Here is a 25,175-nt window from a genome sequence, read left to right on the forward strand (position 1 = left end):
CACCCCCTCCCTTCCCTGAGCGCTACGGTATCCTCAGCCGGTCAAATGTCGTCCTCGTTGTCTTTCTCCGTGTCAGCAGATGAGGTTCGTGAGGAGAGGGAGAGGGCGAGCTGCCGTAGCTAACGAAGCGGGGAGAGTGGAGGCGGGACTTCCGCTACAAGTAAAGCGAAGCTTGATTTGTTCCCTCGCGTTTGTCTATACAGGCTCCCGTAGAAACATGGCGTCGTGGCAATGCAGTAGCGGCCCGCGACCATGTTATTTTACATGACTTTTTGAAACACTACGAAAATTAAACGAAAAATATTATACAGCGACTAGACAATGCAGGAGCACATAATATGTATACAAAAGTGGATTTTTAGGTCATATAAACCCATAAATACTACACAGTGTCCCTTTAAGCCTCAAGACAATTTTTATAATTAGAATTGTTTCCCAAGTTTATTCATCAGGTATTTCAAGTGTCTTTGTTGACTTCCTACTGTATATAAGAAGAAAATATGAATATCACCATACAATCTCATTGATTGACCTGCAGTTATAAAGATAGATTGTTTAGTGTTTTTGTTCACATTTCAGTCATTAAATATGATGTCAGGATAACAGGAGGGTTAAATCCAGGGGGGGGGGGGGGTGAGAGGGGCTTTGATTTAAGTTTTTTTGTTATAATGTGAATAATAACAAACATACCCTCATCTACAGTATCAGCTTGACCTCCATGGAGCCATGTCCCTTTGCTCCATGTGTACAGCCTGTTAAAGGTGAGAATGTAGCACCTTTTTTCTGCTGTGTTTTTCTTTTCTTTTTTTTAAAGGTTTTAACACCAGATGAGGAGGAGGCGTCACTGTGCTGGAGATAGGGGACGTAGCAGATGTGGTCACAGGAGCGGATTCCGTAACACGAGTTGACACGGTGGGGTATAGGCGTGCACTACATACTGTGCTACAAGTCACACCTCTGATATCAGAAAGTCAAGCACATGTGGGCAGAATAATCCCACCTCTGTTTGCTTCAGTGTCAACAAGCAAATCTGCAATAATGGTGAGTCTTTTCAGAGTGAGCTCAGAGGTTTTACAGCAGCACATTAAGGCCATATTACTCTCCTGTATGTACCTTTTTAGTGTGACATAAGTGATAATATTAACTATTGCTCAGTCCTCTTCATGTGTCCTATGAGTCTGCAGGCACCGGCACTGGCACAATATGAGACGCTGGGCCAGTATGCTACAGTGTTTCTCCCTGTTCAAATGAAAGGCATGAGACTTGAAATGATGGCTTGCAGAAAATTAACATAAAATGTAACTGACTCAGCTGCTGTAGAATCCTGTGGTGACCTGCACTATCAATCTCCTTTTTATATGAACTCAAATGCAGGATCTGTAGCTCCAGGAAATGACTGCAGTGGCACCAGAAACGTATTCTCATCTCCTGAGTTTCATAATTGCATATTTAGAGTTAGAAAAACATTTTTTTATTATTATTCAGATAGTCCAAAAGAACCTAACAACTTGTTTTTCCTGTATTTTTTTTTTTACACCAATTTATAATGATTATTATTTGTATTAGTAGTAGTACTATTAATATCAAAGTGAAGGCTTTTATAAGTGCAGACAATTACACTTAACAGATGAGTAGCATACTGAGAAATTATAATATAATAAATATTTATTTACTTATAAATATAATAAAATACAAATATTCACCATTGTTCTCAAATCTCAGATGGTCGTCCAGATGGAAGTTTATTTTGATACGGAATTTTTATTTTAAAATAAATGAAAAATGAATCCAAATTATAATTGTAATTAAAACACTAAACAAGCTTGTACATACATAATTAATATAATTTGATTATCATTATTATTGTAATAATATAAACATATCACATCATCATATACCCACTGTGTTAATGAAGAGGAGTTTTCATTATGACATGATAATAAGTGACAGGCTGCATAAAATCCGAGTTTGAGACCTCTGCTTTAATGGCTTATATTACAAATACATTTGAGCCGGTTTGAAATCCAATTCACACATATATTAAACAACTTCCAGTCTATGGTGTTATAATAAAAGAGTAAAGGTAATCACTTAGATTGTGGGGGGGAATATAGTAGATTATGAAGTTCACAGCTGTTGTGTTTATGCTGCAGTGATAAATGATAATACGGTCTGTCTTACATGAAGAGATAGATGTGCTGAAACTTTTCCCCATGATTCTATGTTTGTAAAGGAAAACAGTCTCACAACATCATCAGAGCTAAAGCATTCGCGGGCTGGATCCCATTTAGTTGACTGTCCACGCGCTGGAGCCATCATTGAACCAGAGAGAGAGAGAGAGAGCTGTGTGCGCGCGCTCTACCACCACCACCGTCATCATCCTCCTGTCCTGCGTCTCATGTCCCTTTATACTGCAACAGGTTTTTAACACTTGAAATAACGAGGTGAACAGAGAAGACACCGTTACAACAGGCCATATATTCAGAATTAACTGTTTCAAAAGCCCACAATTTAAAGGAAATAATAATATAAAGTCAAGCCAAACTACCCTGAAATAAATATTTTATATATTAACGTTTACATAAATGGATGCACTTAACTCATGAAGGAGGACAGGTAAATCCAGGCACTAAAATGTAAAATGTAAAATAATAAAAAGTATAATAAAGAAACATATATATATATATATATAAAAAGAACATAATCCAATTGCAAAGATAACAATGTGGCCTATACATGTTTTGTGCTTTATTTGATGTAATGTTCAGAAGTTTAGAAGAAGAAGAAACTGCTTATTATTCAGTGTTATATAAGCGACAGAGATGAACAGTTTCACTCTTTTAAAGCCTTAATTTTGCGCAAACAGGACAAGAGCTGCGCAAAACTGCGTGGTGAATCATTTACACGCTGTCTGTGTGTATTTTACGCTCGAGCATATCGACAACTTTTGACTCCACACGCTTATGTAGACTGCACTTTAAACTCATGGACTATTCCAAATGCTGTTTTAGAGATTTTAGAGAGATCATTTAATCTCAAATATTTGTTGAGTTTTCCGCAGCATTAAGGATAAAAAAAAAAAAAAAAAAACAAGGAGAGAAAGAAAGTGCTGTATTAACTTATAATATGCAAGCCGAACGGAAGACATGTCCACTAAGCGAGACGCTACTTTAAATCCACCTGTATAAAAAGTGTTTTTATTGTCAAACAATATTATTCTATTTTAAATTTGACATTTTATAAAGCAGGTCTGTGCTATTTCGCAGCGCGCGCTGGTTCTATGGAGGGGGTTATTTTTCGATCCACTTCGGGCCAGAGGTGAACATTCTCACCAGCAGCCAATTCCCATTCTCTACGGGGCGTCTCTTTATATAGCGCAGCCAATGGGAATGCGGTCACGGTCCCTTGCTGTCCAATAGAAGCAGAGCCTCCTGAAAGTGGGCGGGACTTTGAGGTTTTGGCAGCTGAGGAGAGTGTGGATGCGCTGCTTTCCCATTAAAGAAAAACCACACATGATGGAAGATATGCAATAATCTACTGGGACACTTTGAAACCTTAGAGCCGCGACATCAATCAAGTGTTTTTTATGCGCTAAGGTAAGAGGACAAACACGTCCGTGCTCATTTAGTCTGTGCGGGACGATGCAAACAAGTGTCTCCATGACTTTGTGTTGTCTCATACTTAAAGGTCCGTGTGATGGTTTTTCATTCTGTTTCCTTCACAGTTCGTTCTCGCTGAAGCCACGGTGGATGTAAGTGAGTACTGTACCTTCCTATGTATGGACTAAAAAAAAAACCAACAACAACGCCGCTTTAAATCTCCAGGATTCCGGGAATTAGACGCGTCCTGCTTGGCTCAAACCATCGGAAACACTTGGGAATATGGGAATGTGTTGACGCGGCGTCGTCGACGGCGGCGGAGGAAGGAGGAGGAAGGAGGAGGAGGAGGAGGAGGCTGCGGGTTTCAAAGGCCGGACAGCGCGTAGAGGACGAGTCCGTGTCCGTGTGTGGAGAAGTCGCGGCTATGAGACACCTCCAGGGACAGTGACTGAAAAGACACGCGGAGACTTGAGACAGTGACAGTGAGTGACGAGACACCATGAAAGAGAAGTCCAAAAACGCCGCGAGGACGCGGCGGGAAAAGGAGAATAGTGAATTTTATGAACTGGCCAAACTGTTGCCGCTGCCCTCCGCCATCACCTCCCAGCTGGACAAAGCCTCCATCATCCGCCTCACCACCAGCTACCTGAAGATGAGGATCGTCTTCCCTGAAGGTAACACAGCTGCTTTACAATGTATAATCACTCTAATCGAAAAAAAACAAAAACAAATATTATTGGTTATTGTGGATTATAAGTAGGTTTGTAGCAACATGAGGCAGCACAATAAAACAGATAAAAAGCGGTAAAAGTGTCCTTTCACGGGGATGTAGGGTTTGCCTCAGTTTTTTATTTAATTTCCTTTAAATGTGGTGTATTTTTTGAAAAAAATACCGTATCATTTAATTATATTTCGTATTATTTAGTGTGTGTGTGTAATTTCAACGTAATTTCGAGATTTACAAATTATAATAGCCTAGTAAAGGTCTGTAAAATCAGTCAAAGTTACTACTATAATATACATTATATATATATATTTGTATGTATATATATATATATATATATATATACACATATAACGTATATATATATATACGTGTGTGTTCATATTCTTAGTATTTATAAAAAATAAAAAGTAAATGTACTTTTGAATATTGATGTAGTATAATCTATAAGCATCTAAGTACATTATTTTGGTATATATGTATATGTATATATATATAAATATATATGTGCGTGTGTGTATGTATAGATAGATAGATAGACAGATAGACAGACAGATAGATACGTGTGTGTTTATATTCTTAATATGTATAAAAAATAAAAATAAATGTTATTTTAGAATATTGATGTTGTATAATGTTTAAGCACCTAAGTACATTATTTTGGCACATTAAACATTCACTAAGGATGTCTATCTATCTATCGCTCTATATAAAGATATATAGTAGATATGTACTGTATAGATAGATAGATAGATAGATAGATAGATAGATAGATAGATAGATAGATAGATAGATAGATAGATGTCAGCTGAAGTCTCCTGTGTCCCTCCGCCCTGTCTCCAGCCTGCAGTGATGTGGTTTCTCTCGGGGCCCCCAGCAGCAGATTATCTGTGATGAGCTTCCATTGTGCGTGACTGTTGCAGAGCTGAACACATTAGTGTGATGCGAACACCTGATCACTCAGAATGTGCTGCTCCTCACAGCTGTGGTGCAGGTTGAGATGTAGGAACAGTGGAATTATAGACTAAGAGAGCCTGAAAGAGGGAGGGGGGGAGAGAAAAAACATGGACACTGACTGGTCGTGTTAGGGTCACAAAGATGCACCTGTAGTATAACCTCACACTGATTATTCAACCAATAGTGTTTGTTATTTCTTTACTCATACTGTTATAATACACATGTTCACACCAACAACTTGGCCAATGACACGTTTATTTTAGGTTGTTGAAAATAAGGTTTGGAGCAAAGATTTAGCTGCTTTGCTGCATAAATGATGCAGTCATCTGACTCGAAATTGTCCTTTGTATTCACATGATTACATAATAATAAGATATTCTTATCTTAACCATGGTTCTTAAACTGTGGTGCGTGTACTACTAGTAGTACACAGGCTTCCTCTGGTGGTAGTTGGAGGAAAAATATGTACCTGTGTATACCAGGGTTCGTAGAAAATGAAGCAAATAAATAATTACAGGATCGCCTTATCTTAATCTAATGTCACTATACCAGTGTGTGGTATATATGTGAGGAAGAGGAGGATGAGGAGAGAGCAAATTATCTTATTGGGATTAAATCTGCCTCCTGTGAAAAGTCTGTAGCTGACTTTGCTCGGCCTAGTTTAACATTGGTTCAAGAGAATTCAATGTTTCTCAGATGGTTCTTGCTATCAAAAAAGTTTTACAACCACTGCTTTAGGTGAAGCTCAGGATTGGATTCAGTGGTGAAGCAGGTCGTCTTTCAACCCGGGGAGGTCACAGGTTCGATCGCCAGCTCGTTTTTAATCTGCATACCAATGTGTCCATGGGCAAGACACTTAACCCCAAGTTGCCTCTGAAGGCTGTGCCAGCAGTGTATGAATGGCTATCATAGACAGATAATAGAAAAAGGACCATGTGAGTGAATGAAAACTGTCATTAAGACTTGAAGTCCCTGCATAAGTACAGACTAGTTGCTATTTAAAAATCCACCAGGATGCACTCAGTGCTGCCACGTGTGTGTGTACACAGCACACAGTGACGTTCTCCATGAGTAACTGCAAACACACAGTCGTCTACAGTCTGCTTTTCCTTTTTCATGACATGGAGAAAGTGCATCTGTTGGCACACACGTGTGCTGTTTCACATGCGTGTACATGCACGCACACGGACGCTCACTGAATAATTGAAAGGATCACGCTGCTCCTGCAGACACACAAGCACATGCTTTTTTTAAAAACTCATCTGTCCATCACAGGCTGTGTTCGTGAAGTGTTTCCCCTCCATTAAACCTCCTGTGCTGTGTTAAAGGCTGGACCTCTCACACCTTTTTACACAAAGCACGCAGACACACACACACACGCACACACACTCTAAAACACTTCATCTTTTAGTGGTTGTTATTGTTGTGCATAAGTGAGGATAAAGGTAACAGAGTTTTTTTTCTGGGGTGCAACAAAGCTTGTTTTCTTTCTTTTTTCCCCTCTCTGTGATTTTCGATGTGTGTGTGTGTGTGTGTGTGTGTGTGTGTGTGTGTGTGTGTGTGTGTGTGTGTGTGTGTGTGTGTGTGTGTGTGTGTGTGTGTGTGTGTGTGTGTGTGTGTGTGTGTGTGTGTGTGTGTGTGTGTGAGTGAGAGGGGTAGCAGCAGCAGGACCTTTGACCTCAGCCATGTTGTCCATCCTTGGTGAAATTACGTGGCATCTCACACCACAACAAACATGTTGCTACATTTTATAAAAATATTTACTCGATATTTGTTAAGTCAAATTCATATTATGTGTCATTAGAGCTTCTGTAAGAGTGAAATTTATTGGAGACACAATAAAAAAAAGAAGGAAAACAAGGTTCACTTGTTTTGTTTACCTGCAGAGTTTGTATCACACGGTGTTCACAGCTGAATGTGACTATCATGGGAGATTTATTATTATTATTATTATTATTATTATTATTATTATTATTTATTTTTTATTTATTTTTTTTATTATTGTTTTTTTTTTAATCTGCTCTGATTGGCTGTTAAAAGACATATTTTCAGTCATTGCCCCAGTCAGCAATATGTTGAATTGTTATTATTACTACTAATATAGTTTTTTACTACGCTGAACATTTATGGTTGCGCAGAATAATTTAATTATTTGATTCGATAATTTGATTATTTGATTTAATATTTAATACGGTAAAACCCCGTTTACTTGCCAGATCTTGGTTTTTGTGTATAATAGCTACAGCGCTATACGTGAAAAAAACCCTACACAATATGTATTTATTTATTCGCCTACATTATAAATGTCTTTTTTCTTGTTTGCGTGGAAGAATAAGGCCGAGCGAGTACGAACGAACGCCTTTACACCGTGGACATAAATGTGCGCACCCGATCACTGACAGATGTGCATTTCATTTATATACTCTTTTATTTATGTATTTAGTTTGGGGCTGGAACGAACCTAAATATTATTTTAAAAATTAATTAAATCATTGATTATCTCTATTAATTCACTTCAAGTTTGGGCCAAAAAAATCAGGTCAGAATAGTTGTTTCCCCCAAAATGATTCACTTCTACTGAAAAAATAAACAAATAAAAAACTAAAAATGTTTTTGTTAAATAGAACAAAAAATACACACATATATATATATATATATATATACATATATATATGTATATATATGTATATATATATATATATATATATATAAATATATATATATATATATATATATATATATATATAAATATAAATATAAGAAGCTGAAGAATGCTTAAAAACAACACACAGCACTCAAACCAATTCATCCATTATCGAAATAGTGAACGATTCATTTTGTAATGATTAATTAATCGATTAATCATGACAGCCTCATTTTTATTTATTTATTTATTTACTTATTTATTTATTCATATAAGAAGGCTCTTGCCATACTTAAGTAAAAAAATAAATATATTGTAATGATTTTGGGTTGCTGTTGCTACTGTTGGAATAATAAATCAATAAGCATGAATGAATGTGTTGAAGTGAAGATGGCGCGTGTGTGTGTGTGTGTGTGTGTGTGTGTGTGTGTGTGTGTGTGTGTGTGTGTGTGTGTGTGTGTGTGTGTGTGTGTGTGTGCGTGCGTGCGTGCGTGCAGTAGTTTCTAAACAGTATCAGGTATGCGGCTCATACCTCATCCTGCACTGTAATAATCTTGCGTGATTGTGTGTGTGTGTTTATACCGTGATATTTCACGCTGTAGTTGCTGTTTTTATCACTGCTGCTGATGTTAAAACGTGTCTGCTTCAGGTTCAGCTGTGTTGAACCTGACAGTAACTGAGGCAGAGAGAAAGAGAGAGAGAGAGAAAACAGTTGTGTGTTGGTCCTTGAACGCAACATTTAACAACAGCGAACAGCTCGTCATTAAATTAAACGAGAGTTGTAGCCCTTTTTATAAGAGCGTGTAAAGGTTTAATATTTGGTTATATGTGTGTGTGATAATAGTGATCGCTGTTATAATGTGACCGTGGCGCAGTCTTGAGGTCTATATCAGCTCCATATGACGCAGTCAGAGAGGCGCAGAGGCGGCTGCGCTGCTCCCTGTGTGTGTGTTTGTACTGCAGAGCGGGATTTGCATTTCAATCAGCACACACTCTCTCTTTTACACACACACACAATATTTGTGAATACATTTTCTCCCCAAGTCTATTTGCAGTGTTGGTGCATTAATATTTTTGGAACTATATTAACTCTTATCTCTCCATCAATGAGATTAAATTATTGCCATGTAAGCTTTTTATATTATTCTATAGCTATTATCACATTAGTCGTTCCTTTATTTTCTTCTTTTGATATAGTTGAGGCAAAACAGGTTTATTTGTATAGCACATTTCAACAACTTCAAAGTGCTATACAATAAAAAAAAAAAAAACAGAAAGCAGCATAAAATCCAAACGAAATTAAAAGTTGCAGCCGAGCTGCAGCAGTGATAATAATTTATTTTTTATTTTAACATAGTGGCAAATAAGTAGGTTTTCAGGCTAAATTTAAATATATATATATATTACATTTATTATTATTATTTTTATAATAGTATTTCTGAAGTACCACCAGGGGAATCTCGCGGACCACTGGTGGTACACGTACCTCAGTTTGAGAACCATGTATATAGAGCACCTTTTACATGCGGGTCACCACCTTTATGAAGATGGCTGCAGCCCAATTCATACTAAAAAGTTATGAGAGGGCTAAATGTGTGCACACTAAAACATTTACTCTGAACACATGCAACAGGAATTTGCTTGTATTTGAATAATTCATCACATTGTTAACTTTATTAGTCAGAAGTCTGCAGGTTTATTTGGTGAAAACAAAAAAAAAAAAAACTCTTGTGACCCATGTGGATCCTGACCCAGTCTCTGTCAATGACAGCTATATAATGATATATGTATATATACATATATTTACATGGTTCACTCATTTATGTCTTATGTCTAACACATTTTGTATGGTTTGTTATGGTATCTACATTTTGTGTTTGAGGAGCCTTCATAATAAAATAGGATTTTTTTTTTTAATTTTTGTTAATCCTCTGTTAAATAAAAATCAAAGACTGTAATTTAAAATCCAAAATCTCATGTTCACAAAAGGATTTTATAGTAAGAAATGTTTTTCTGTGTGTGATTTGTTTTCTAGGCCTCGGGGAGTCCTGGGGTCATGTGAGTCGTAGTTCTCTGGATGGAATCAGCCAGGAATTAGGTTCCCATCTCTTACAGGTATTCACTGCTATGTTTTTATGTTTTCACAATAATTAAAAAAAAACTACAAGGTCACATAAAAATGCCGTGTTGATTTAAAAAAAAAAAAAAAAAAGATACTAAAAATCCCTTTGTGTTTTTAGCCATAGGTAGACTGTGTTTGTGTGGTTTAGTGGCTGCTGCTGCTGCTGCTGCCATCTGCCTCCTGTTGCCTTCATTCTTGTAAAGAGTGAAATGAGCTGAACACATTCCTGGTCACGCACAGAGCCTCAGTCCGTCCTGCAGCCTCTCTCACATCATCATCATAAGCAGCAGCAGCAGCAGCAGCAGCAGCAGCAGCAACAACACAATGGAGCAGAGCTGCAGAAGCTGCAGAGACACAGGCTGGACAAACACAGCCACACGGCGACAGAGGGGCTGGCACCAGACAGAGAGAGGCAGAGAGAGGCAGAGCAGGGACACGCTGCGGTCGTCAGAGTAGCAGAAGACGACCACAGTTTCGCTGTCAAATAGATGGGCAGGTTTACTGTGGAGTTAAATATGGCAGCGGACTGGCCTGGTTTCTGATCAGGGAGACAAAGCAGTTAAACGACCAGCCTCAAATTATTATTGTCAAATGGACATTAAAGTTATTATAATAATCACAAATACTATTATGAATGCACCAGTTGTAAAATTCTGGGCCAAAACTAACTCTATTAATTATTCTAAAAACTTAATTGTTTGGTCTTTCAGCTCTTCACACTATAAAGATATTTTTGAATATCACAAATAGGACGGCACTGGTTACTCAAACTATTTTGTTTTTGCAATAATTAAATCAATATATGTTTTTTTTCAGCTTCATAAATGTTAATATTTTCTCGTTCCTTTTGCTCCATATGGGAAAGAAATCTTTAAAACTGAATCATTTTGGTTTGTGGACAAAACAAGACAGGTTTGATAAACACTAATCAACATTTTCTGACATTTTATGGACCAAAAAAGTACACTTGTGAAAATAATCGTCAAATCGCAAATTGAATCGTAAGAAAACTCAGATTAGAGCCCTTTTATCCTCTTATTTAACTTATAAACTAATAGCTTCTCATTGATTCCTTTCCAGCTTATGCTACATGTCATTGTCATTTTCTGCCTGTCTTCAAGTTATATCATTTTGCCAGTAGCTCTGCACACAGTGATCTATTGGTAGAGCCATAATAATAACACTTACAGTAACATTAATATGAACATTGAGAAAAAGCAGTTTCAGTGGGAAATTCACAGGTGTAAATGATCAAATGAAAGCTGGATGAGTTCCATTTAGCTTCCTCAGTTTTTGGGCGTGCATGCTCTTTCACACTGTCCTGACACACAAGGCTGCTGTGCAGAATTACTATGACATTTTATTATAGTTTAATCATTATTTTCAGTATTTATTTTCATGTTACAAGAAAATATTAAATACTATTATATTAAGTACTTTTGACAGTATCTATAATAATAATAATAATTTCTTTGTTTGTTTCAGACGTTAGACGGCTTCATTTTTGTCGTGGCTCCAGATGGGAAAATAATGTACATATCAGAAACGGCGTCCGTCCACCTCGGCCTGTCGCAGGTTAGTTTGATGATTGAAGTCACGTGACCTGCTCTGGCGCGTGCCGTGCCTCAGGTGTCCTACAGTAGTTGATTCTGAGGTGAACGTTTTTTTCGTTTTTCAACAGGTAGAGTTGACAGGAAACAGCATTTACGAGTACGTCCACCCAGCAGACCATGACGAAATGACGGCCGTCCTCACAGCGCACCAGCCTTACCACTCACACTTTGTCCAAGGTGATCATCGACCCCGAGCATGTTGTATTAAATATGATACAGACTCGTCATTTAATAACATTTTCTTTTTCTTTATGCTGCAGAGTATGAGATGGAGCGCTCCTTCTTTCTCAGAATGAAATGTGTCCTCGCTAAGAGAAACGCGGGTCTTACCTGTGGAGGCTACAAGGTAAGATGTTTTTGTGATTTTTCAGCTTCTTAAACCTTATAGTGAATTTGTTTCAGAATTTATTTTCACATGTGTGATTCTTTTAAAGAACAGTGACCACAGAATTGCTCTAAATTTAAGTACAACACCAGAGCTGTTTTCAGACTCGGTCTAAAGAAAATTGGGCCTGGACATGCTCAGGAGTTTGTTGTTGTTCACATATGGAGAATGCAGCAGGAGGTCGTCCTGGGGTGGCAGCAGGAGAGTCGCCAACTCACCCACTCTAAAATTATCTGGAGCTTTTCCTGTGGTGTTCAGCTCTCTGCTGAACTCACTCTGGAACAATATCTGTGGACATTTGCATTCTGCTGGAACTTAACTTGAAAGTATCATACCTCAAGACAGTGGCAATGGACAGAATTCTCTGAATATAGAAATCAAGTTCAATGATGATGATGATGGTGAATTTAATGACACTCCTCTTTTTAGATCCCTGATTGTGCTTTGTTGGATAGGAAGGAGTCTATAGAGGTGGAAGTTATAATATTTATCATGTGCCTTTAACCCTTAGAACACAGAGCATTTTAACTGCTTTTTTTCCATTACTATGTTTAAACGTACAGTATATACAGAGGCTATAAGAATGTGCAATATAGAGTGTATTATATCCTTTTTTTCAGCACAGCCTCTGCAACCTGGTGGAAAAAAAACAACTATATATACGTACCTGAGCAAAAAGTACTCAAAATTTTTAAAATTATATTTAATTTGCTCTAAGTCTGCACAGTTATTGCCACTTTATATCACTACTAAAAATGCGATATAATATTAATTAACCAAATGTTCAAAGCCTGAATATGTGACCTATAAACACACACCCCCAGGATGTCCATATAAGGAGTTGTGTGTTATTCCCACGGCAAATTACCGTCAGCAATAAGAGTTAAAATAACACCTTTAATTCATGGTTCTCAAACTGTGGTAAGTGCTTCCTCTGTTGGTACATGGAGGAAAATCAAATCTGTTCTCCTGTATATACCGGGGTTTGTGATCCTCTGTGTGTTATGCCTCTTGTTCCAGGTGATCCACTGCAGCGGCTACCTGAAGATCCGACAGTACAGCCTGGACATGTCTCCGTTTGACGGCTGCTATCAGAACGTTGGGCTGGTGGCGGTCGGTCACTCGTTGCCGCCCAGCGCCGTCACTGAGATCAAGCTGCACAGCAACATGTTCATGTTCAGAGCGAGCCTGGACATGAAGCTCATCTTCTTGGACTCACGGTACGTTCCTGTTGGCTCGCTGACCCTGGATTCATCTTGTCCATGGGTTTTGTGAGCGAGTGTAATTGTAAATGCGAGAACACTTAGTGACCCCTGAGAGTATGTGTGTGTGTGTGTGTTGCTCAGGGTTGCAGAGCTGACAGGCTACGAGCCTCAGGATCTAATAGAGAAGACACTCTATCATCACGTCCACAGCTGTGACTCCTTCCACCTGCGCTGTGCTCATCATTTGTGTGAGTTAGGTTTGTTTTGCCTCATGACAAATTCTCTGCATATATCTCCGCACACACACACACAGACATGATGTTACAGGAGGATTTATTAATGTACATTATGTTACATTAAGGTTATGGCCCAATGAAGAAATGTATAGATTTTGGCGGTGATCCCTATCTGCATAATTTAAATTTCAGTGTGTGTAAATTTAACATGAGCTACAGTATATTCACAACACAATAAGAAAAACATACAATACAATAAACATAGTGCAATATCAGATTTGCAATATTAGATTTATTAGATTTCAATCATGTATGTATTATATATGCAGGTTTTAGGTTCTAAACTGAGTACTTTTTTTTCTCTTCTCATGCGTTTTATTGTGTATCGTGTTCTCTCTCTTTACACTACTTTATGTAACATACATGTTTGTTTTCCCATACAAATATCATATTGATGCCAATACACCATATTTCTGGTTACTACAAAACACATTATGAGTCCAAATATATCAAAATCATGGAAATTAGAGAGCCAGACGCCTTCAACAGCTTTGAATTAACATAAACTCTGCATCACTGGCCACAGAGAAACAAAAGAGTTGTTTGTTTAAACTTACTCTCTCATATTTAAGGAATATACAAGAAGAGGCAATACTTTCTCCCTTTAAAAAATTAAGTTATTCTGCACCATCCTCTCTCCCGCACCATCAGTATTACTCTCATATTCTTTTTTTTCACCTAGAAAAACCCCTGATATGTGTTAATTTTTTTGAATTCCTTTCATACAGTAATCACTTATTGTGCTTTCCTTCTCTTTTGATCTTGTAGTGTTGGTGAAAGGTCAGGTCACCACGAAGTATTACCGTTTCCTGGCCAAGCAAGGTGGCTGGGTGTGGGTCCAGAGTTATGCAACCATCGTACACAACAGCCGCTCGTCCCGGCCCCACTGCATCGTCAGTGTCAACTACGTTCTCACGTGAGTAACTGTGTCTGTCTGTTCCTTAAACACTGCTGGATTCTCCACTGTGACTCTATTACACTGCTAGATCAGTCTGAGATTGTTTGTTGGTCACGTTTATGGCTCGGTGGCTCGTTGTCACGGCTGTGGTGTCACTGTAAATGTACTGTACTTTCCCAGAGATCACAGTGTCAGTGGTTTGGTTTTGTATGTCATCCATGGGAACTATCGCTGCTCCCACTAACTAACAGAGGAAGTGTAGCTTTGCTGCTGTACACAGGTACACAGGACACCTAATAACGTGTCAGAAATGGAACCTGGTATTGTCTTCTTCTGCTGTAGCTCAATCCCAGTAGATCAGCAGTTTCTGAAATACTTAGCAGGAGATGATGTGCTGTGAGGTTTTGATTTTTGTTAGTTAAAACTGTTGGTGCTTTTTTCCCCTTAAACTATGTCCTTTTAGATGTAGCTTTGCAGCCCTGTCTCGCAAAACTTACCTTTCCACACAACTAAGCTGCATTCTCGATTATGTTTCATATACATTATGCTTGTTTTTGACATATCACAGGAGTTCAAAATTGAGTAAGGCGAGCTTTTCAAAGGGAGGTGGAAGAGTGAGAGTAACAAAATGAAATGTCTGCTCAGCAGCAGATTGTCGTTTGAGAAGAGCTATTGTGTAGTGCTATGGGGGATCCACACAGTTCAAGACTTTTTTTTCAAGTCTCAATGCATCTTACACCAAATACCATATCCGGGAAAATGTAAAGGAGATTTGGTTCAGAAAATACAGTTTCCTATGAAACATCATTGAGTTTGCAGTTTATTTGTATTAGGAAATAATTTCTAGGTGGACTAGGATAATTGTGGTTATGTAATTTAACCCATAAACAAGCACTGTGTGTGTGTGTGTATATACATATATATATATATATATATATATATATATGTATATATATATACATATATATATATACATATATATATATATATATATAAGGCCTGATATATCTTATTGCGGTTACATTCCAATTCACTTGAGTTCTGTTCTTCTTTTCCATCCAACCTGTAAACAAACAGAAAACCCTGCAACAAAAACTCAGTACAGGCTGTATCCCTGCTGTCTTTTCACTGTTGATACAGAAAAGGAAAACTCAACATTTATTTATATGTAAATGTTATGGATAAAAGATTTACGGCAGCTTCGTGGATCGGCTTTGTCGTCGTAGACGGTACATTTATAGAGTGGAGTGCGATGTGATTGAATTGTGGGACGCAGAGAGGGGGTCACTCACATATCTGCGGCGCTGTCATCTTCTGCTTTGATAAGATAATGAGTATTGATACTAGAGATTTATACAAATAGATCCCGTGAAGCAATTAACTGGAGGTTAATTGAAAATATGACGTGTTTGTGTTGAAGAATCTGGCAATGGAGGAAGTTGCGCGTTGCGTTCGAAACGAAAAGAGATGGCACGTGTTTTATTTTCATTGCTGATTAAAATCTTATTGATTATTAATTTAGTTGTTTGGCCCATAAAGGTCCAAACCTCATATCTATCTATAAATAAAGTTGTGTCTGTGCCTGTCTGTCTGTCTGTGACAGGCATTTGTCGCTGACCGTTAGTCCCATATCCAAGACTTTGGATATGGGTTGAGCATTACCCAATGGTGTGCATCCTTGATTTTCAATTTTTTTGGAAGCTTTTTGAGCTCCGTGAAGTTGGCCCCCCACCCCCAATAAAACCATTTCAAAATACTTGTAATCGATTGTGCTTCGTTTGTGCAGGTTTGTGCAGCAAAAATTTTCGTTTGTGCTGCTTTAGTTTTTGAGATATTAAACATTATTTAAAAATGGGGCGCGCGCGCGCGTGCCCGCGCCGCACAGAGCGAGCCTCTTCAGCACTCGGTAGGTGAGGAAGAGGAGGATGAAGCAGAACCAGCCAGATTTGTCCAAATGAGCTGAAAATGGTCTCATTTGTTTGGGCTTCGTTTGTGCTGCTTAGTGCTGCAAAAAGTTTCGTTTGTGCTGCTTTAGTTTTTGAGATATTAATATATCTATATTGTCACGCAGCCCCCCATATTGTCCAAATGAGCTGAAAATGGTCTCATTTGTTTGTGCTTCGTTTGTGCTGCTTAGTGCTGCAAAAAGTTTCGATTGTGCTGCTTTAGTTTATGAAATATTAATAAATCTATATTGTCACGCAGCCATATCGTCCAAATCAGCTGAAAATGGTCTCATTTGTTCGTGCTTCGTTTGTGCTGCTTTACTTCACAGTACTGGGGTTAATATTAACCGTTTTCCGGGGTTTTAATTTTTTTGGACCTCCAGGCTCCGCACTGGGACTTCCCCGGAGGTCTACCCGGCCCAGGGGGCCCCTGTCCCGGCCACGGCCACCGCCACACACCGCCCCCAAATCCTGGAACTCAACACTTTGACATTTTTTCACTAACTCCTGGAGCTCCACACCCAGGCTTTCACAGACGCTTACCCGCCCCAGGGGGCCCCCAGACCGGCCACAGACACTGCCACACACCGCTCCTAAACCCTGGAAGTCAACACTTTGTCACACAAGTTTGGTCTTTGATGGTAAGTGACGTTTCGGTCAACGTCACACCTGACGGAAGACCCCAGGGTCCAAAAGACGGCACAAAAACGAAGCACAAACAGGTGACCGAAACGTCACTTGAAAAAATGTCAAAGTGTTGACTTCCAGGATTTGGGGGCGGTGTGTGGCGGTGGCCGTGGCCGGGACAGGGGCCCCCTGGGCCGGGTAGACCTCCGGGGAAGTCCCAGTGCGGAGCCTGGAGGTCCAAAAAAATTAAAACCCCGGAAAACGGTTAATATTAACCCCAGTACTGTGAAGTAAAGCAGCACAAACGAAGCACGAACAAATGAGACCATTTTCAGCTGATTTGGACGATATGGCTGCGTGACAATATAGATTTATTAATATTTCATAAACTAAAGCAGCACAATCGAAACTTTTTGCAGCACTAAGCAGCACAAACGAAGCCCAAACAAATGAGACCATTTTCAGCTCATTTGGACAAATCTGGCTGGTTCTGCTTCATCCTCCTCTTCCTCACCTACCGAGTGCTGAAGAGGCTCGCTCTGTGCGGCGCGGGCACGCGCGCGCGCGCCCCATTTTTAAATAATGTTTAATATCTCAAAAACTAAAGCAGCACAAACGAAAAATTTTGCAGCACAAACCAGCACAAACGAAGCCGAAACAAACGAGACCATTTTCAGCTCATTTGGACGATATGGGGGGCTGGATATAAACATGTTAATAACTCAAAAACTAAAGCAGCACAAACGAAAATTTTTGCTGCACAAACCTGCACAAACGAAGCACAATCGATTACAAGTATTTTGAAATGGTTTTATTGGGGGTGGGGGGCCAACTTCACGGAGCTGGAATTTTGATATTCACTGATTTATCAAGCTGCACTAGGCAGGCAGCGGCTCATCAGCAAAAAAAAATATCTCGGAATGACTTGACATTTTCCATCAAAATTGTTGGCAATGTTGAAAATAGTTTAGGAATAATTTTAATGAATATTTGAAATTCATGAAATGATCAATTTGCCCTGATGCACTTTGACAGTGAGCTGATTTTCTTCTCAAAAACAAAAAGTATCTCGGAATGACTTGAAATTTACCATCATAATAGTCTGCATCGCCCTGAACACGGATCCGTTGAAAATATTTGCAAACCTCTTAAGGAATAATTTGAATGAATTTTATAAATTAAGGAAATTATCCATTTGCCTTGATACACTTTGACAGTGAGCTGACTTTCTTCAAAAAACAAAAAGTATCTCGGAATGACTTGAAATTTACCATCATAATAGTCGGGACTGCACTAGTAAGATAGTATGTACTCATATAAGACGTTCAGTTTACTATTACTGAGGAGCAAAGAAATCAGAACCGATTCAAATATAAGTGAGATCACAGAATCTATTTATTTTTAAGTAAAAAAGCACTCAGGTGCATAAGATATGATACAATAAGATAATTCAATTCAATTACATTTTATTTGTTTAGTGCCAAATCACAGCAAACATTATCTCAAGGCACACGTAGTAAGGCAAAAACCTTTATAATATTATAGAGATTAGAGAAAACAAACAGTTCACACAATGAGCAAGCACTAGGCATCAGTGGAGAGATAAGATAAGATAAGATAAGATACAACGAGTCTCCGTCAATAAAATTCTGTGTCCATGTTTTCTTCCAACATTCATTTTGGTAGCTCACAACCTTACTCACTCATGTTTCAGAGAACTGGAGTTCATTTTAAAAACCTATCATCGCTCTACTGTATGTCTCCACAGACATGAAAGCAAAACACCAAAGGAAACACATACAGTTAGAGTCCATGAAGAGTTGTTCGTCTTAATCAGTATTGTGTGAACTTTTTGTTATGTTTAAATGTAACGCACAAAAGTCACACTCTACAGCTTTTAATACCTGTTTAACTGATTTTTTTTTGCAGCCCTAGATGGATGATTATGATAATGATGTGTTTTTTAGGAAACCACAAAACCTTTTCTAGTTCTAGTTGGCTCATGTGTTGTCCGTTACCTGTGGCGGTCTCTCTGTGCCGGCATCAGTCATCTGGTAGAGTTTATCTAAGACTGGCAGCTCTGCCTGCAGAGAATATAAACAGAAACAGAAGCTGAGGGGTTACATCTAGAGCCTTCCTCGCACACTAACACTCCAACACCACCAAACTGCCACTCCTTATTACAAACAGCTATTTTTCACCTCTGAACCAACTGCAATCACGACTCCACCTGCATGAGCCGCGTTCTTATTAGTGAGTGAGGACGACCGGTTAATGTTTTGCCTCAGATGTGTGTATTTCACAGATGTATGAGTGAGTGAGTGCGTGAAGGAATACAAGCTATAAAAATCTCCCCTGCATTTAAAGTCAAAGAACAGCTTGACACACATTTCCTCTTCCTCCTACATCACATCCACAACGGGTTTGTGTTTATGGCCTTTTAATTGATAGGCTGTAAACTTGATGAGTGTTTATGGGCTCCAGCTTGCTGCCAGGGGAACGAAGCCTTATACTCTTCCCCCATCCTCTCCTCCCCGTGTTCTCCTTATTTGTCGTGCTTTTTGTAAATCTTTGTACAACACACAGTGAATGTTGAAAAGTGGCACACATGAGGCAGAATACAGTGGGAGGTATCGGCTATGGTGTAGCATTGTTATCAGGGGCAGAAGAGGTTTGCCCGACACCCTCGGTGTGTACAGCTACGGATAACACAGGTGATGCAGGCACTTCACCTGCATGTGAACTCCCACTGTGTGTTCAGCTCTGATAACCTATGAACCTCCTGTCCTGTGGTCTGTGGACCTTTCCATTGCTGCCACAGCCTGCCTGTGATTTAGCAACTTGTCAAGCGACGGCATGTCTGCAGCGGAGGCACGTAACCGCACTTTATTTGTCTCACTCTGTCGACAGTTGCGATGTACGTATGTGTTTAATCAGTTCTGCTGCGTGCTATTTTAGCGCTAAGTAAACGTATCACCCCCTTTCTGTCTTACACATGCACTCCATTCTTCTTCTTTCTTTCCCTTTTTTTTTTAAAAGGGAAGACATTTTCAGTGTGCCACAAAAACATTTCCATTAATGAATCTTTATTTTTGACACATTTAGTGAGCGTAACAGATGTTTTCATACAAGATGAGATTTGTTGTCTTCAAATTCAAACCGGGTTGTAAAGCCTAATGCAGATGCCCTGTGAGGAAAAACCCGCCACTGAGGCACAATCTTCAGGTGAAATAAAAGGTTTTTTAAGGAATTTTTTAAGACTGTTCTTAAACTTTTTCTACCACGTGAGGAAAACATTGAGCTCTCAAAGTAACACCGTTAAAATACAGTGGTGCAAATAGGCCGAGCAAAGTTAGCTGCAGACTTTTCACAGGAGGCAGATTTATTCCTAATAAGATCATTTGCTTTCTAGAGAAATTAGATTAAGATGGAGCAAGAGAAAAGGTGACTCTCATTATTATAATTTCATTTATTGTTATTATCTAATTTTCTACACTGCTCCGATCACATACCCTGGTATCTACCAGGTGTCTGTCTACCTGGTGTCTTCCTGGTTCAAGTGTTTTTTGATTCCTCAGAACTCACAAATGAGTTTGAAATTCACTCAGTATTATTTGTAAATCTGTATAAAACTATAAGAAAATAATAGTAGTAAAATGCTGCCAGCATCATAACTGAATCTTATATTTTAGGAATTGTAGCAGACACAAATCCTCAGAAATATGTCTTCCTGTTTCTTTGTTTGCTTGGAGAGACACTGAAACAAGAGACGTGTGTATAAAATGGATGACTATTTGTCTCGCGTAAACCCTGTCCAGGTTTTGGACTCATCATCTTGTGAAAGATCTGCAGAACACTTAAGCGAGAAATCAATTCCAATTTCCCTGTAGTGAGACGTCCAAGCTTCTCCTGTGGGCCTGATTTAGCCAGACACAGCCTTTAATCTCTCCATGTATTTGATTGGACAGCTTTCCCTCTGTGGAGTGTTTGTTGAAGGCCTTGCTCCAATCCTTCTGGTAAAACAAGCATCCCAACAGCCGTCCCAGCCCATCTCACACACACAGACACACACACGGGAACACAAACACACACACACACACACACACATCTCTTCACGGCACTGTGATGAGGCTCTAATTCCTAAACAGATGTTAATTGGTTTTTGTGCTAAGAGACAAAGCAAACACACAGGTACACACAAGCTGTTTATGTTTGTTAATAAAACAGCATGTCTCGCTGAGAAGCGTCTCTACTTGTGTAATTGTAGACCGTATTAAATCTGTGACATGCAAATGCAAATGTCAGTGGTATTGTGTTGAACGCTCCTCAAATAATTTATATTTGCGTCTTCAGGGAGACGGAATACAAAGGGCTCCAGCTGTCTCTGGACCAGGCCGCGTCCAAGTCCCAGTTCCCCTACAGCAACAGCAGCAGCGTGGCCAGCAGCCTCACGGACAGTTGCAGGACTCCCAAGAGCAAAGTGTCCCGGCACAAAACCAAAGCTAGACTGTCACCGTACACACAGGTGAGGCTCTTCAGCACTCTCAATTACACAGACAAGGTCCACTATGCATCTTGGCCGAAACAAAGAGATTTGCAAAAAAAAAAAAAAAAAACAGAAGAAAAAATAATAAAACCACTAAATTCCAATTAGAGACATTTGTGTGTGTGTTGGTGTGTACAGGGGTCAATGTCATTGTGATGCTTGGAATATGCAAAAGTAATAAGGCAGAAAAGAGGAGAAAATATAAAGCATCTGAAGTCACTCAGTGAAAAATGTCCTTTAGGCTCTTGTGTTTTGGGGCCCCTCATTGATGTCCTTCACTGGCAGAGTTGGTAACTTCCCACAAAAACAAAACATCACTACTGATGGCACTCTTTCCATCTTCTTATTTTTTACTTGGCCTTTGTAATACAATAAATATAATGATCAGATGTGTTTGTGTAGCTGAGGTGCTGATGTGGAGGTCTGGGTTTGACAATCTCTCAATCTCTGTCAGTATCTGTTCTATACTTTATTTCCTTTTTTAGGTTGCTTTGCAGCATAGGCAGTTGTTATTAATGCTGGTTAAGCAAACTTTCCAATCTCTTTGAACTCTCTCTCTCTCTGTGAACTGTTGTTATTTAGGTAGTTGGTCAGTCGGGTCAGATTTCACCGCAAGACTAGATGCAGAAGTCTGGTTCACTCTCTCTCTCTCTCTCTCTCTCTCAGGTTATTTATTGATTGATAAAACCAGAAATACTTTGACTACCCTACCTTTAAGTGTCTTTATGGTATTTGTATTCTAACACTTAAGGAGAGGTGATACATATGTAATTAACTTTTTTGGAGGCCATGGTGGCTGCATTGTTTTCAACCGGGGGATTCTTTTGTCAAACAATTTTGTCAAACATACTGTAGTTACATCTCAAGTATTGCTCCCAGTGAGGGTGCCACCTCATTTCAAAGCTTTCTCTGATCTCTTTCCTTGCCCCTTACCCAAATCCCCCAACTGCAGTATCCCAGTTTCCAGACAGAGCGGTCAGAGTCTGACCAGGACAGTCTGTGGGGCAGCAGCCCTCTCACCGACTCAGCCTCCCCTCAGCTGTTGGAGCAGAGCGAAGGTCTGGACGCCTCCTGTGTGTACAAGCAGTTCACTGATCCCCGCACGCTCTGCTACAGCCCGTCTGAAGAGCAGCATCACACGCACCTCCACACACACGGTCAAGGTCGATGTGAGGCGGGCAGATACTTTCTTGGAGCGCCTCCACCTGGCAGCAACATGCTGTGGGGCACGACCCGGTCCATCCTGCCGCTGAGCAAGAGCTCTCTGGAGAACCACGATGGATACAATAACGGCATGCAGCACATCCCAGCTGTCCACAGCTACAACGGTGAGACACGTGGTGACGTCCATTCATTTTAAACAGTAACAAAGAAAGCACATGACCATATATGTACTTAATATGTACGTGTATGCACTTGGATGCAGAAAAAGCCATGCTGAAAGGTAAGAGCATGGATTTATTTTCCTGGTGAGAAGGTGGATCTGAGACTGATTGTACTGTCATTTTTAGGAACGATTTGCATTTAGCCAATCAGGAAGTGAATTTGTGTGACTGCGACCTAATTTCCAAAAGTCGCACTGCCCTGCATGGTTTAGATGTTACCCATCAGTTGTGTTGGAGCAGGGAAACATAAAAAAACATGCAGGCAAGTGGGTCTATGAGGGACCTTGTAGGCCATAATTCCATAATTTTTTTTACCTCTCACATACACAATTTTACCTCACACATTCACAATTTTACCTCTCACACACAATTGTTTTACCTCTCACATACTCTCTTTTACCTTTCACATACAATTCTTAATACAATCCTTTCTCACATTAAATGTTTTTAACTCTCACATTAAATGTTTTTACCTCTCACATTACATGTTTTTACACATTACATGTGAGAGGTAAAACAATTGTATGTGAAAGGTAAAGGAGAGTATGTGAGAGGTAAAACAATTTTGTGTGAAAGGTAAAATTGTGTATGTGTGAGGTAAAATTGTGAATGTGAGAGGTAAAAAAGGAATTATGGCCTACACGGCCCCTCATGTGGGTCCCTGAGGACCAGGATTGGTAAACACTGCTCTAAGTAAAAGTACTAAAAGTGATGTATGACACAAGATGAATTTCCAAAAGGATCATTAAACATTTTGTCTAGTCCTAAGACAATATGTCTAAAACATTTTAGTATAGATTTAGCCTGATGTCTAGGACATACTGGAAAGCCAGAATAGAACAAGCTTGTCTACACCAGAAGCTCTGTTTTCTCCATATGTGCCACTTTCTGCTTATCTCTTAAAGGAGAAAAGAAAGATTTATGTCATATAAAATACATTTTTATCGCTCATTGTTTTTTATTTCTTTGTAATTTCATGTTTTCTGGTAATATTTTTCTCATAGCACACTGAAGATAGTCCAGACACCAAAACAAAGAGCAGGGTTTGGGAGTTGTCGCCATTCGCGGTGCTTCCACATCCAGAGTGATGCAGCTGTAAATCCTTTAATTGACTGTAGAGAATGAAAATGTGTGTTGGGGGTGGAAGAACTTCCAGAAAACCAGGATTATGTGCTGATATTACGCTTGAAATTTCATGAGCCTCTGATAAATAGCTGTTGAGTGGTGATATCTTCTTCAGTGAACACTCAGTTAATGCGTTCTATGTAACAAGCATCAACGTTGTTTACATGTGTCGATTCCGCAAACGCTGCAGGATTAAGAGGAAGCCAGAAGCGGCCGTGGCTGCCAGGAATGATATCAGTGCTTGCTAATGTTGCCACTGCCCTGATTGCTTTCTCTGTTTCCTTCTGTAGGCCAGGGCCACTGGGATGACGACAGTGTGGTCAGCTCTCCAGACGCAGGCTCAGCCAGTGACTCAGGGGATCGGTACCGGGCAGACCACTACCACTGCAGCCCACAGGAACCCAGCAAGATCGAGACGCTGATCCGAGCCACACAGCAGATGATAAAGGAGGAGGAAAGTCGACTTCAGCTGCGCAAATGTCCTCCAGATTCTCCGCTGGGACCAGCCAATGGACTGCCCAAGGGCCCTGGACCGTTCTTCACTCCTGAGTACACTCAAGGGCAGCTGCCGCTTCAGTCTGTGGTGTGTCGAGGCTTGAATCAGGTGGTCAGCCCCGCAAATAGCCCCGCCCCCTTATCTCGGCACAGCAGTCCGGGATCTGAGCACCTCCACAAGCCCAAAGACTACCTCCAGACAGACCTGCCACCCCTTTCGTTGCCACTACATCACCCACCGGGTCGGTCGGGTCCGTGTTCGGCGTCTCCCGCCTTGACCCCGTCCTCGTACCCCTCCCACAACCATCCACGGCCATATTTGGACAAGCATACAGCCTACTCCCTGACAGGCTACGCCCTGGAGCACCTCTATGACCCTGAGAGCCTTCGGGGCTACTGCATGTCCAACAGCACTGGCCCCACTCACTACGATATGACCCCACACCTCCGCATGCCGTCAGAGCAGCCCCCTGGACACAAAGGCACCTCTGTCATTATCACCAACAGCAGCTAACGCCTGCCTGAGTTGGTTATCTCTGTTACAGCATTAAGCTTTTTTATTTCTCCGTTCTGGATCCTGTTAGTTTGTTTTTCCATCATACCGATCA

At 39.9% G+C, this 25,175-nt stretch overlaps 1 protein-coding gene across 1 annotated transcript; it reads left to right on the top strand.

Moving 5' to 3' along the window:
* Positions 1–4,098: 4,098 nt before the first annotated feature.
* On the top strand, positions 4,099–25,081 carry sim1a (SIM bHLH transcription factor 1a; the record flags this gene model as incomplete). The annotated part of the gene is made up of 11 exons (XM_083899221.1): positions 4,099–4,273; positions 9,960–10,039; positions 11,532–11,621; positions 11,728–11,836; positions 11,920–12,005; positions 13,065–13,264; positions 13,391–13,497; positions 14,314–14,461; positions 21,370–21,541; positions 22,515–22,890; positions 24,363–25,081. 11 exons carry the CDS (start codon positions 4,099–4,101, stop codon positions 25,079–25,081), a joined length of 2,262 nt encoding a protein of 753 aa, XP_083755347.1.
* Positions 25,082–25,175: the final 94 nt, after the last annotated feature.

Source organism: Microchirus variegatus (assembly GCF_963457635.1).
Source record: "Microchirus variegatus genome assembly, chromosome: 1".
NCBI classification, from domain to species: domain Eukaryota; kingdom Metazoa; phylum Chordata; class Actinopteri; order Pleuronectiformes; family Soleidae; genus Microchirus; species Microchirus variegatus.